The sequence below is a fragment of the Pipistrellus hanaki genome (genome assembly GCF_964339955.1).
Source record: "Pipistrellus hanaki genome assembly, chromosome: 9".
Taxonomy (NCBI): Eukaryota; Metazoa; Chordata; class Mammalia; order Chiroptera; family Vespertilionidae; genus Pipistrellus; species Pipistrellus hanaki.
Genome location: NC_140511.1, coordinates 25,639,037 through 25,653,536, shown reverse-complemented (window position 1 = coordinate 25,653,536; position 14,500 = coordinate 25,639,037). Strand labels below are relative to the sequence as shown.

Sequence of the window (14,500 nt, the reverse complement as noted above, 5' to 3'; positions counted from 1 at the left end):
TATGGTTATTCATGGTCTTTGCTGGTTCCATATAAAGTTTTTTGAGTATTTGGTCTAGATCTGTGAAGTGTGTAGATGGTATTTTAATAGGGATTGCATTGAATCTATACAGAGCTTTCGGTAGAATGGATATTTTAATTATGTTAATTCTTCCAATCTTTGAATGGGCTATATGCTTCTACTTGCTTTTATATTCCTCTATTTCTTGGTTTTAAAACAATGCCCTATAGTTTTCTGAGTAAGAGGTCTTTTACCTCCTTGGTTAAGTTTATTCCTAGGTATTTACTTCTTTTTGTTGTTGCATTGGTAAATGGGTCTGCTTTCTTTAGTTTCTCTGAGAATTCATTATTGGTGTATAAAAATGCCATCCATTTCTGGATGTTAATTTTGTATCCTGCTACATTGCTGAATTCCTTTATTAACTCTAGTTTTTTGATGGAGTCTTTCAAGTTTTCTATGTTCAGTATCACATCATCTTCGAATAATGACAGTTTCACTTACTCCTTACCAATTTGAATGTCTTTTATTTCTTTTTCTTGTCTGATCACAGAGGTAGGACTTTGTTGAATAAGAATGGTGAAAGCGCTTATTCCTGTCTTGTTCCTGTTCTTACGGGAAACACTTTTAATTTTTGCCCATTGAGTAGGATATAGGCTATAGGTTTGTTCTATGTGGCCTTTATTATGTTGAGGCATGTTCCCTCTATTCCCCCTTTGCTGAGAGTTTTTATCAAAAGTGGTTGCTGGATTTTGTCAAATGCTTTTTCTGTATCTATTGATATGATCATATGGTTTTTATCCTTCATTTTGTTTATTGATTTGCTAATATTGTACCAGCTTGGCATCCCTGAACTAAATTTCACTTGGTCATGATGTATGATCTTTTTAATATATTGCTGGATCCATTTTGCTAACATTTTGCTGAGGACTTTAGCATCTATGTTCATGGGTATTGCCCTATAATTTTCTTTCTTTGTCATGTCTTCATCCGGTTTGGGGATTAGGATAGTGCTGGCCTCATAAAACAAGCTTGAAAGTGTTCCTTCCTCTTGAATATTTTGGAATATTTTAAGGAAGATAGGTGTTGATTCTTCTTTGAATGTTTGGTAAAACTCTCTGGGAAGCCAGTTCTCTCCAGTGGAACACTGACATGTCAGCAGCAGTTCATTTTAGCCAGCAGCTAAAGTAAAAATAAAGCTTCCCTATTAAAATTAAATTATTCTAATTATAGTGAAAAAATAAAATAAAAATTATTTTCATATATTAATACATTACCACTACATCTCTTCATCCATCTGAAACATGCTTCTTTGCCTGCCCAGGCTAGAATCTTTCTTCTCTCCTTCACCTACTATCCTTCATTTACCTTGTCTCCAATAATTTTCCTCCTCCAGAAGGAAATATTTAGTTTCATTTGTAGTTTCATTTCTTCTCCCAGCCCTCTTACTTCTCATTCACCCTGTTCTGCACTTTGGCAACATGACCTTAACTTCTGATACTGTACCACAATTGATATGTTTACTCTTGTTTACTTATTTATATGTCACTATATATTTTAAGCACTAAGTATTAAATGACTGGTAAATTAGATTTTTGAAGTCTTAAAAAAAATAAACCCAAAATATATTATTTTTATTTTTATTGATTTCAGAGAGAAAAAGAGAGAGAGAGAGAAACATCAGTGATGGAGAGAATCGTTGATTGGCTGCCTCCTGCACACCCCACACAGGGTTGAGCCCACAACCCAGGCATGTGCCCTGACTGGGAATCCTGGTTCAAAGGTCAATCAGTGCTCAACCACTGAGCCATGCTGGCCAGGCTATAATACTTGCATTTTAGTATGAGAGTTTAAAGTACCAGTTGTCAAAAGAGAATGTTTTAATTAAATTCTTCTTTTTTTCTTGACTTGGTTATTTGTTACAGCTGGAGAAACAGAAAGTAGAAAAACAGAAAAGGGAACTAAGACCCACCAAAAAGACTTTTGATGAAGAAGGAAACAGCAGCAGCCGTTCTTCTGGAAACACAGGGACCACGAATAAGAAGGACTGTACCAAACCCAGACCTGGGGAAAAAAGCAGGAAAAATCTTCAGTTACTGAAGGACATGCAAACCATACAGAGTTCATTACAGAGCAATAATTTGTGTTGGGATTACTGACTGGTACCAGGTTATAAATTTTATTCAGTAACCTGTACTTCATCAATCAAATGTTGACAATTTCTTTTCCAGGTCTCATATTCTTGTGTTGGAATTAATAGGCCCACTCTTTATTCAACACACAGGCTTCTTGTGTTTGCACATCACAACTCAATGTTAAATCATCGAAATAGAAATTGGGAGTTTCAGGGGCTAAGAAGCCACATATACTTTGTTTGAGATGAATTTGTTGTATTGAAATATTGTGCTTTGTAAACAAAATACCAGTTTTTTACTTGTGGGTGTGATCTTTTAAAATAGTTCTTTATTTGTCTAAGTAAATTTAGGTTTAAATTATCAAAATAGAGGCTGTCCCATAGGCAGTGTTTGCTGGAAAAGTCTCACTTTTAAATATTTCTCTGGCATGAATTGCCCTTCTTACTACTACAAACATTAAATATACTTTGTTTTGACTTTTGATGGAGGTTTTCTATATTCAAATATTTATACATATTTAAGAAGATTGTTTTATTTTGCTTTTTGACATTTCAAACCAATCAATATTGAATACAGTTAAAGTTTTTAAAAAGACTCATTCATTTTAAGTCAATGAACTGTGAAGATTATGAATTTTTTTTTAAGTATAAACAGATTGTTAAGTAAATGAGGTTTTGGAATGAAGAGATAAGGGGAGGTATTGGAAACACTTGTTTTTAAATAGTACATGTTTGTAATTATGCTATTCAATTCGAAGCATTATGGGTTTTAATCTTTATGAAGAACTCCTTGGATATTTACTTTTATTGGTGTACAGTATGATTGCAGTCTTAACTGTACACGTGCAATTGTTATGTTAATAATGTAATTCATTTTGAATATATAAAAACGTTAACCTTTTATAAATTTGCCACTTAAGTCAATAAAGCAGCTTTTTTAAGGAAACACTGAAATTTTCCTTAACAGCCTGTTAATAAGGCTTTATTTGTTGTAATTTTTTAAATGCATTTCCAAGTAGTAGTATACTATGCGAAAAATAAGAATATATGGTATTTATAAATACATAATTTACTTGCCTTTAACGTGCTTACATGGAAACTAAGTCCAAGAAAATTGAATTATCTTGTGGTACGGGATAAGATACTCTTAGGGTACTAAGGAACACATTAGCCACATATCAAAGAAATTCATTTTTATGCCTCCTCTGGGATTGAAATAGATTTCTAGGATTTTTTCTAGATAACCATCATGAATTGTATTGGCTGTCCAGGCACTATGCTTATTAAATTATTTTTCTATAGAGTTCTTATTTTAGGATCTTTACATTTGGGGGTATTTGTGAATTTACTGAAGTTGTATGTAAACTTTTGCTTGCATGTACAATTTTCTGATGAGCAGGTTTGTATCTTCATTGAATGCATAGCTGTGAATCTGCAGACCCAAGGAATCACTGTTCCGTGAGATGGAAAATATTTCATGTGTCTCATCACTTTTTCAACTATTAAAATTTTGTTGCCTTTGTTTTTGAATTCCAGGTCATTAAATTGTGTAACTCTCATTTGCATTATAGTGGCTCCAAGTCCTAATTAGAAGAGTGGTTTAATGTTGGTAAGACCTATCCCATCTTTCAGCTAGGAGTCAAACCGAAATATTCACTCCATCTTTTGATACTCTTAGGTGAAACTGAAAACAAGAAAATACTGCTTCAGCCTCCTGATTTGAGTTTACAGCAGAGAATTATGTTGTCATTCATCCAATTCTGTTGTCTGAGAGCTTTGTTGCAATACATTTCAAACACAAGAATCTTCTATGTGTAAGGTGCCAGTATGGATACCAAGCTGAGTGAGAAAGGTATGTTTACAGGTAGGTGGTAGATATCTGAATGACCCTTCATTTCAGTACAATGTGAATGCAGTGGTGATAGCATGGGCACATGGTACGGGAGCACAGAGGAAAGGGGGGGCACGGCAGAGAAGGTGCCCGTGAATCAGAAAAACCTCCAGGAGGGGGAAATGATGCCTGAACACTAGAGAACAGGAATTAGCCCAAAGGAAGAACAGTTTCAGGTCAACAAGATAAAATGAATCTGCAGTTTACATAGGGGCATTGTAACTAAATAGAACTGCTACATACATAAATGTAGATGTATGCAGATAAGAAAAATAGGGTAAGCAGATGAGTCACAGGATGCTAGTAAGGCACTTCAACTTAATCGTACTGGTCTCTAAATTGTGTATTCCTTATCCTAAAGGAAAAAAATAGCTCTTATATGACAAATACTCGTAGTTATTTATGAAGTTATACATAAAACTCAATATTCTCTTTGCAAAAGTAATTCTGTCCCTTTTTAAAATTAGATTGGGTTTGTTGTTTATGAGGGTTTTTTTTATATATTTTGAGTGTTAATACCTTATCTGATAAATGGTTTGCAAGAAATTTCTCTGCAGGTTGTCTTTTCTCCCACTCTGCAATTGTTTTTTGTTGCTTTTTTGCTGTGCAGAATCTTTTTAATTTGTTGTAGTTTCATTTGGTGATTTTGCCTTTGGCATCATGTAAAAATACCATATCTAAGAGCTTGTTTTCTACATTCTCTTCTAGTACCCTCTTATGGTATCCAGGCTTATGTATAAGTCTTTGATCCATTAGAGTTGATTTTGGGGATTTTGTCTAGATAAAATCGTATCAGTAAATAAAGACAATATTACTCATCCCTTCCTACTTAGATGCATTTTATTTGTTTTGCCTAATTTCTCTTGTTAGGACTTCTAGTACTATATTGAATAAGTAGTGAAAGTGGGAATCCATGTTTTGTTCCTAACTTTGGAGGAACAAAGTTGAGTATTTTATCTGTAGATGTGTCTCATATGATTATGTGTCTCATATGATTACCTTCTTTATTCAGTCTGTTAAAAGTTTTAATCCAGAAAGGATGATGCATTTTGTCAAATGCTTTTTCTATACCTGTTGAAATGATAATGTGATTTTTATCTTTCAATTTAGTAATGTGAAACATTATATATGAGTTATATATGTGGAACTATCCTTGTATCCCAGGAACGAGTTCATGGTGTATAATCCTATTAATGTGTCCTTGAATTTGGTTTCTTAATATTTTCAAAGAATTTTTACATGTATATTCATCAGGGATATTGGTCTATAGTTTTTTGTGCTGTCCTGTTTTTAATCAATATAATGCCTCCTGTTACAAGTTTGGAAGTGTTGCGTCTTCCTTAATATTTTGGAAGAGTTTGAGGAGGATGAACGTTAATCTGTGTTTAAATGCTTTATTATCTTACCAGGGAAGCCATCTCCTATGGTCCTGGAGTTTTCCGTGTTGGTAGTTGTTTAATTACTGATTCAACTTTTTTACTCATTATTGGTCTGTTCATATTTTTTATCTCTTCCTGATTCAAATTTGGTAGGTTATGTGTTTCTAGAAATGCATCCATTTCTCCTACGTTATGTGATTTTTTGGCATATAATTGTTCACAGGACTCTTATAATCCTTACCTATTTCTGTAGTACCAGTTGTAGTGTCTTCTCTTTCCTTTCTAAAGTTTTCTGACTTAGTCCAGCTAAAGGTCTGTTAATTTTATCTTTTCAGTGAACCACCTCTTATTTTCATTGATCTTTTTCTGTTGCTTTTCTGCTCTCTTATTTCTATACTGATCTTTATAGTTTATTCCTTCTGCTAACTATGGGCTTAATTTGTTACTCTTTTTTATAGTTTCTTATTTGAGATCTAATTTTTTAATATATGCTTTTATTGCTATGAACTTTGAGAATTGCTTTTGCCTCCTACCACAAGATTCAGTATGTTGTCTTTTCATTTTTATTTCAAGTTAACTTTTTATTTTTTTATTTCTTATTTGGTTGTGATCTTTTTACTTTCCTCATGCTTTCTAGGTCCATGCCACAGTGGTCAGAAAAGACATTTGGACATCCCCCGAGGGGTCCCAGATTGGAGAGGGTGCAGGCCGCGCTAAGGGACACCTCCCCCCACCTGTGCCACTAATAATTCTAAAATAGAGTTACAGTTTTCAAATTCTGTCACCTTATTAAGAGTTTTGTATACTTCCACCTTTTCATTTGTTTGAAGACCTTTCAACATTTCTTACAAGGCAGTTGGTAAATTCCCTCACTTTAAGGAAAATTTTTATTTCTGCTGCATAACTGAGGGATAACTTTCTTTGGGTAGCAAACTTGATCTTTCAAAATTTTGAGTATGTCCTTCTACTGTCTCCAGGTCGGTAGAGTTTCTGCTTAGAAATCTGCAGTTAGCCTAGGACAGTGGTGGGCAAACTCATTAGTCAACAGAGCCAAATATCAACAGTACAACGATTGAAATTTCTTTTGAGAGCCAAATTTTTTAAACTTAAACTTCTCCTAACGCCACTTCTTCAAAATAGACTCACCCAGGCCGTGGTATTTTGTGGAAGAGCCACACTCAAAGAGCCAAAAAGCCACATGTGGCTCACGAGCCGCAGTTTGCCAATCATGGGCCTAGGAGTTCATTCATAGGTTACTGTCACCTCCATCCCCCACCTGCACTTAAAACTCTTATCAACTTCTTTGACAATTTCATTGTTTCATGGAGATGGTATTATACATTGAGATAATTGTGTTCCAGTTTTTCCCCCAGGATTAGGAAATTCATGGCTATTATTTTTTAAAATGTTTTGCTGCTTTCTCCTCCTTCCACCCAATAATCTTTTTTTTTAATCTTTATTGTTGAAAATATTACAAAGGCCATCCTCCCTCTCCTCCCCCCCCCCCTTCCTCATTAAACTCTTCCAACCTACTGCTGTCTCCCCCTTTCTTCCCCCCCCCCCCCCCCTCGTGTCTGCTCACAGGTTATGCATATATGCAAATTCCTTGGTTGATCTCTTCCCACCTCCCTACCCTGCCTTCCTCTGAGGTTCAACAATCTGTTCGTGCTTCTATGACTCTGGTCTGTTTTTGATCATTAGTTTATTTAGTTCATTAGATTTTACATCTGAGTGAGATCATTTGATATTTGTCTTTGACCTAGGACCGTAGTTGCGAGCCACATGTGGATCTTCCACTAAATACCATGGGCTGGGCAAGTCTATTTTGAAGAAGTGACATTAGAAGTTGTTTAAAAAATTTGGCTCTCAAAAGGAATTTCAATCATCGTACTGTTGATATTTGGCTCTGTTGACTGAGTTTGCCGACCACTGTACTAGGCGATATATTCCTAAACGTACTGCTACGAGAGGTGTCTGAGGTTTATTTGCCTTTCTAGGACTTTTATGGTTTCATATCTTACATTTAAGTCTTTTATCCATTTTGAGTTTATACTTCCGTGTGGTGTGTATTGGTGCTGTAGTGTAATTTTTTCCATGTACCTCTCTAATTTTCCCAATACCACTTATTGAAGAGACTGTCTCTTCTCCATTGTATGCTCTTGCCTCCTTTGTCAAATATTAATTGATCATAATGTCTTGGGTTGATTTCTGGGTTCTCTGTTCTGTTCCATTGGTCTGTATGCCTGATCTTGTGCCAGTGCCAGGCTGTTTTGAGCACAGGAGCTTTGTAATAGAACTTGAAATCTGATATTGTGATTCCTCCAATTTTGTTGTTCTTTCTCCAAATTGCTGCAACTATTCAGGATCTTTTTTGATTCCATATATAAATTTTTGGGGTGTTTGTTTTAGGTCTGTGAAAAATCCAAGTGGTATTTAATAGGTATTGCATTGAATCTGTAGGTTGCATTGGGTAGTATGGACATTTTAATTATGTTGATTCTACCAATCCATGAACATGGTTTATTTTTCCACTTGTTTATATCTTCCTTTTTTAAACATCCTGTAGTTTTCAGAGTACATGTCTTTTACCTCCTTGGTTAAGTTTATTCCTAAAAATTTTAATTTTTTTGTTGCAATGGTATATGGGGTGGTTTTTGTTTCTGAATTCATTATTGGTGTAAACATGATATGGATTTTGGGGTGTTAATTTTGTGTCCTATTTGTTTCCAAATTCATTTATTAAATCTAGAAGTTTTCTAATGGAATCTTTAAGGGATTTTCTATGTATAGTATCATGTCATCTGCAAATAATGTGTTTTACTTCCTCCTTTCTAATTTGGATATTTTCTTTCTTCTTGTCTGATCACAGTGGCCAGGACTTCCAGAACTATGTTGAACAAGAGTAGTGAAAAAGGGTATCCTTATCTTGTTCCTGTTCTTAGGGAATACGGTTTTAGTTTTCGCCCATTGAGTATGATGTTGGCTGTAGGTTTGTCATAATATGGCCATTACGTTGAGGTATAATCCCTCAACTTTGCTGAGTGTATAAGAAAAAAGATGTTGGATTTTGTGGACTGTCTTTTATGCATCAATTGATATGTTCATGTGATTTTTGTCCGGCAATCTGTTTATGTGCTGTATAACTTATTGATTTGTGAATATTATACCAGCCTTGCATCCCCGGAATAAACCCCACTTGGTCATGATACATGTTGTATTACTGGATCTGATTTGTTAACATTTTATTGAGGACTTTAGCATCTATGTTCATCAGGGATATTGGCCTGTAGTGCTCTCTGTGTCTTTAGCTGTTATAGAAATTAAGGTAATGCTGGCCTCATAGAAGAGTTTGGACGTGTTCCTTACCCAATAATCTTGTGTTGGCTTTTCTAATGGAGTCTGATGATTCTTGTAAGGTTTCTTCCCTTTTTAAAAATTTCAATTCTCTTATCCTTTTTCACTTGAATAATTTATAAATTCCTCTCCTGCTCATTTATTTTCTCATCCCTCTTATCTGCTCTATTTGCAATACTTTCTGATGCATTCTTAATCTAATTTATTGAGTTCACCAACTCTTGATTTTTTTATTTTTAGAATTTAAATCTCTTGATAAAATACTTTAGTATTTTAAATTTCATTCTTGAGTTTATTGAATTGCCTTTCAGCTTGTTGAATTTCATCATATTTTTAATTATTTACCAGTTGGACCACAGTATGCTGTGTCTTTGGTTTTGTTTGCTGGAGTTTTTTCATGATATATTGCCATGAGTTTTCATAAGTTTTTGACAAAGTGTGCTTCTGCTGCCACCTTTGGGTAGTGAACATCTTATTTAGGTAAGGCTTCATACATCTACTTTGATTCTACAGTACAACAGATTGACAGAAGTTCAGTTTCCAGAAGGTGATGCTACAACTTCAGTTTTTATCTTACTGAGCTGACTTGCTGCTAAAGTTGAAAATGTGTGCATAAAAAAGGGCAGCTTTTCCAAAAACAGGCTGGTGGCAGAGTGGGAGGAGGTGTGTGCTTAGCATGGTGGCTTTGACTCTGCCTACAGCCCAGTAGGAAAATCGAGTTAGGTCAGAGGCAGGCCTCTTGCTAGAATCCTGGGGCAGTCAGCAGGAAATGTGTACCTTCAGTTTTTTGTGTTCTCTTTTCTCTCCTCCTCCTCCCCTTCCCCCATCAAAGAGGTCTCAGGCGGATGTTGAAGAGCAATGGGACTCAGCTACAGTCCAGATAGCTGAGCAGATGTTCCCTCATCTCTTTCTACCACCTCTGCTAATGAGTCTGCCACCATTAGCACCAATGCAGCTACCATGGCTCTAGCTCCCTCCTAAGTTCAGTTCACCCCCTTTGGGATGCACTGATGATGAGCTCTTGGGTGCCCTAGTGTGCAGTGCATCATCTACATATAAGACCAAGATAATAAAAGCTTAAATGAGGAGAATGGTAGAATGGACAAGAGAATGGGTGTATAAAATACTTGGAATAGAAAAGTTAGCTTTAATACTGATAGACTGGCCACTTAAATCCTGATTATAAATTTCCTTATGAAATTTTACATAATGACAAAATTCCACATAGACAGGAAGAGCAGGCTAAGGTTCAGACTATAATGAACAAGTGAAAAAAAACACTGTATTTGATTTGTGTATTAGAGGAAAAATAAGTTCAAATTGAACATTTCATTTTGAAACAGATGAAAGAATACCCCTTTCCTCAAAAAAAAAAAAAAAAAAAAAGTAAGTCAGTTGAAATTTCCTTTTATTTAAAGACCCAAGGGCCAGGAAGCTGCTTTGTTACAGTACATAACCTATGGCTCCTGTAGAGTAACAGGCATCAGAGAGTCCACGTGTATACCAGCACTGAACTCCTGCTGCAGCAGGTGCACAGTGAAGCGGGAGTTCCTTTTCTGGCTTTCAGGTTGTAATACATTTTTATATGCAGTAAGTTCTTTGGTAGACTATCATTCAGTGGAAGTACAGGCTTTGCAAAGGACAGTAGTAAAATATTTCATGTAAAATTTGAGCATAATGCTTATCATAAGCAATTTGTAGATTTCAGAAAAAAATGAATCCTGGTAAACTTAACCCTTTGCACTCCGAACCATTCTGGACATTGGCTACCAGCTACTCGACGCTACTTTGCGGTGGGTGTGTTGAATTAACTCAATTCCCCATAATCACTAATAAACTGCAATGTCCTCTGAGAGGGGACAGCGGAGTGCAAAGGGTTAAATTAATTGCTAAGTTTTGAGGAAATATTTTAATGTGCTCAGATATACAAAAAAAAAAAAATCTGAAGTAGGGTAGATAGTAAGCTTTTCAATGTTACTTCTAATAAGTTGGTCAAGTGTAAACTAATCTGAAGGATGTGGAATTTTTGAAATCCTGGACAGCTACTCCTTTCCATCCTATTCACAAGCACCTCTGTAAGACATCATTTTGGACAGCTACTTAGTAATGCATCTTAAATAAGTACATAAATAATGACAAAATTTTCAGCTACATCATAATATCCTCAAGACTTTGTCTTATCATATATGAAAAATGTGGATGATCAAAGTAGATCACTTACCACAAAAAAAGGAATACCCAGGATGGGAACAGGCGTGTCAGATTTGATCTGTTGTGAGATTACAGTGTGTATGATGCCATGGAACTTTAGTGTTGGTTTGAAAAGTGATGCTCCTCCTCCTCTGTGCAATGAGCTCTCTTTCATCAAGAGTCATATTTTTGAAGTGGTTGTATTTTGATTTTACTAGACACCAAAATTTCTAAGAGCATTTTTCTTTTAAAATCAGAAACTTATTCCCACTGCAGATTGAGGATTGAAGCATTTTAATATTCTTTGGGTAACTTAAGATTAGTGTTATGATCATGTAATTATATGTGGGGTCATTTCACTTAAGCCCCCTGCACTGCTACAGTTCTAAACTCAGATTTAAATAAATAAATGACTTTCTCTCACAGATGGGTTCTAAATTTAGGAGACTTTACTCAGAGCTGCCATTTGTAATGAGTTTGTGGTGGTGACGGTCCGGCTAACAGTCCTTTCACACCACGGTCTGGACAGGAGTGACACACTGTGCAGGAGAACTGGCTCTCTCTGAGGATGAGGTTGATCGGTTGGAGATCTCTCTCTGTAGTTCCTCTACTTTTTTCTGAAGTTCTGCTCGTTTAGCAAGAAGTTCTTTGTATCTATTGTGAATGGGCTCCTACAAAAGCAAAACACCACAAAATTATTCCAACTCGGCAATTCTAAACAAGCCCAAAATCCCATTCTGGTATGTAGTCCTGTCCCTACTAAATGTTGCAATGTGGGGTTTTTTCCCAGCACCACTGCTCTTCCTCTGGCTTTCCCATTGCCCCCAAGCATTTCCACAGAATATTCTAAAGCTGGCAATTTTCCAAATGTAACAAATAATCCCTATAGTTTAGAGGTTTTTAGTCTTTTGAAGAGTTATAAGTAGTTAAGTATTCCATATTTCAAACTGAACCAAAATTTCATATTTCTCTAACCTAATATAGCAAGGCCTCTAGAAGTTAATCCAGTCTGATGCCTTCATTGTACAGCAGAGAAAGGACAAAATAGAAGTGTTATTTTCAAAGCGATCTAAGCAGTCAGGAAGGATGAGAACCAAGTATACTGATTACCACTCTGTAGTGCTTTTTCTACTATATAGTTCTAACTGTAGTTATAAGTTTTAAATATTTTTCTAGTTACTATACAATTGGCAAGGATGAAAACTCCTGCTGTGTATTGCACAGCATACCTGTGGTTTCATACGTGGATTCCACCTCACATAATATCCCACCCAAAGCTCTAGGTGGCGCATGCTAGCTACTGGATAAAGGACGTGATTGGAGTAGCTCCCATAGAGAGGATTAGTGAAGTCTTCCAGCTGGCTGTTGATGTAGGACCACAGTGACAATGTCCTTTTAGGAAGGTTCTGTAAGAGGAAGATAGCGATTCATCACATGAGCTCTTTGTACTTCAGATGAAAGTTATAGAGAGATATGTTGTGATCTCTTTGATACCTTAACGACAGACATTAAAATCAGAGGGTACTGGGAAAGTTAAACACAGAGTTACGGTGCCCTCATTTCCACTCTTAGGTTTGAAAACAGGTACATGAAATCCTGTACATAGACGTTCAAAGCAGCATTGCTTACAATAGCCAAAAAGAAATCTGAATGTCTATCACCTGACAAATGGACAAAGTAGTTTATACAACGGAATGTTCAGCTATAAAAAGGAATAAAGTATTGATACCAGCTACAAAATAAACCTTATGCTATGTGAAAGAAGCCAGACACTGGGGCCACATCCTGAATAACGCCATTTCCGTGAAATGTCCCAAAGGGGCAAAGCCATAGAGACAGATTAGGGTTTGCCAGGCACTAGGAGGGCAGGAGAACTAACAGGTACACAGTTTCCTTCCAATGTTGTGAACATAGTGCTGATGTTTGCACAACTCTAGATATATTAAAAACCTCTAAACCAAGCTTGTCAAACTCGCGGCCTGATGACATGCTTGCACTAAGCAATACACTTTTTAAAGAATTTTGTGGAATGCAAATTATACCTTGGTAAAAACGTTCCTTTTTTAAAATACAGTAAATCCTATTCAAGCCTCAAAAAATAAAAGTATTTAGCTATTCTGAATTATCTAACATTCAACCAATTCTTGAGTGCCTACTGTGCAAGCAGTTGTTTACTGTGTGCTAGTAGACATTGAAGATATTATGATTAATTAAAAATATAGTCCAGGAAGCACTTACTACATGGCAATGATTATAGTATTTTGTATGGCTTATTTAATCCTCACACCAGTAAGTAATATTACCCCTGTTTCACAGAAGCAGAAATTAACTTGCCGGATGTCACACAATAAGTGACAAATCCAAGGTCTCAAAGCAAGCAGCTCTCCGCTCTGCTCCGGCAGTGGCGGGACGTCTGGCCCAAAGGCCTTTAAAGCCCTCAGAACCATTTGGTCGGGACCTGCCAAGGCATGGGGGTGGGGAGGGGGTTCACTCAATGTTTGATCCAAAACAGCAGGCTAATTTTTAAGTTGATAATTTTGTATGGCCCGAGAATGATGTTATAAATATCCAAATGGCTCTTGGCAGGAAAAAAGGTTCCCCACCACTGCTTTATAGGCAAGCATGGAATATCTATTTTATAGCCACCTTTGTAAAAATAAAAATTGATGCACTGATCAATAGGATTAAAAATTTCATACAGAAGTAATCCTTATATGGTTTGTTGTAAATAATACCAATCATCAGTAATACCTTTGGTGAAATGGGATAACAAACTTTATACACAGTAGTATCTTTTCAGTGTTTGAATGTTTTGCAGTATTATTTTACAATTTAAAAAAATAAAATGACTCATGAACAATATATTTTTTAGATTTGAGCTATCCATTTACTCAAATATATTTTTCTGCACCTGCTCTGAAGAGTTTCCATCCTGCAAGGATAACAGGTACACTGGTGCTCCTTAGCAGACACTAATTCCCACCCATAACTCACCTGGTAGCTAGCTGGCATCTTTAGCATTGTAACAGAGGTACTTTAAAATACTAGATCAGGCTCAGAAGTATGGGAGGAAGGAATCATATTAAAGCATAAAATAAAGTATGGCCAAAGAAATCATTCAAAAGAACAACTGTTTAGTTGCAATCCATCACAAAATACACTCTAGCAGGGAAAATACATGTTGAGGGTAGACCAGGATAGGGGCTCATTATTTTACCTCTTTTCCTCTCTGCTGTTCACTGTTACAAAGGAATGTTCCGAATAAACAGCTATACAGGTGGTCCAAAATGGTAATGAGAAAGTATTCATTGAATTCAAATGCTGTGGGAAACTGCAAATCAAACACCACAAACACAAAACTATTAAGACATTTTTTCAAGCATATTCACCCTGTAGGTTATGAGTAGATCCTTTATAATATTTAAAAATAGGCTAAACAATACTCAAAATTATATTTCTAAGCCATTATAGCATTAGCCACTTGGTTTTCAGTTCAAAAATTACCACTTAAGTTTTAAGGTTATTTCTCCCAAAAATCTCCTTTTCTTACGCAGT

At 35.9% G+C, this 14,500-nt stretch overlaps 2 protein-coding genes across 7 annotated transcripts in view; one reads left to right on the top strand and one right to left on the bottom strand.

The window, feature by feature from the left end:
* Nucleotides 1–3,661, top strand: part of CEP57 (centrosomal protein 57) — a 41,059-nt gene extending 37,398 nt beyond the window's left edge. For both annotated transcript variants that reach the window (XM_084895397.1, XM_084895398.1), the window contains exon 11: nt 1,923–3,661. In XM_084895397.1, coding sequence (XP_084751523.1) covers nt 1,923–2,156 — 234 coding nt within the window. In that variant the 3' untranslated portion in view covers nt 2,157–3,661. The remainder of the gene's footprint in view (nt 1–1,922) is intronic.
* Nucleotides 3,662–10,040: 6,379 nt separating this feature from the next.
* The window catches only part of MTMR2 (myotubularin related protein 2), an 88,192-nt gene continuing 83,732 nt past the window's right edge, over nt 10,041–14,500 (bottom strand). For all 5 annotated transcript variants that reach the window (XM_084895386.1, XM_084895388.1, XM_084895387.1 and 2 more), the window contains 3 exons: nt 14,163–14,276; nt 12,175–12,351; nt 10,041–11,616 (listed from right to left, as the gene is read on the bottom strand). In XM_084895386.1, coding sequence (XP_084751512.1) covers nt 11,455–11,616; nt 12,175–12,351; nt 14,163–14,276 — 453 coding nt within the window. In that variant the 3' untranslated portion in view covers nt 10,041–11,454. The remainder of the gene's footprint in view (nt 11,617–12,174; nt 12,352–14,162; nt 14,277–14,500) is intronic.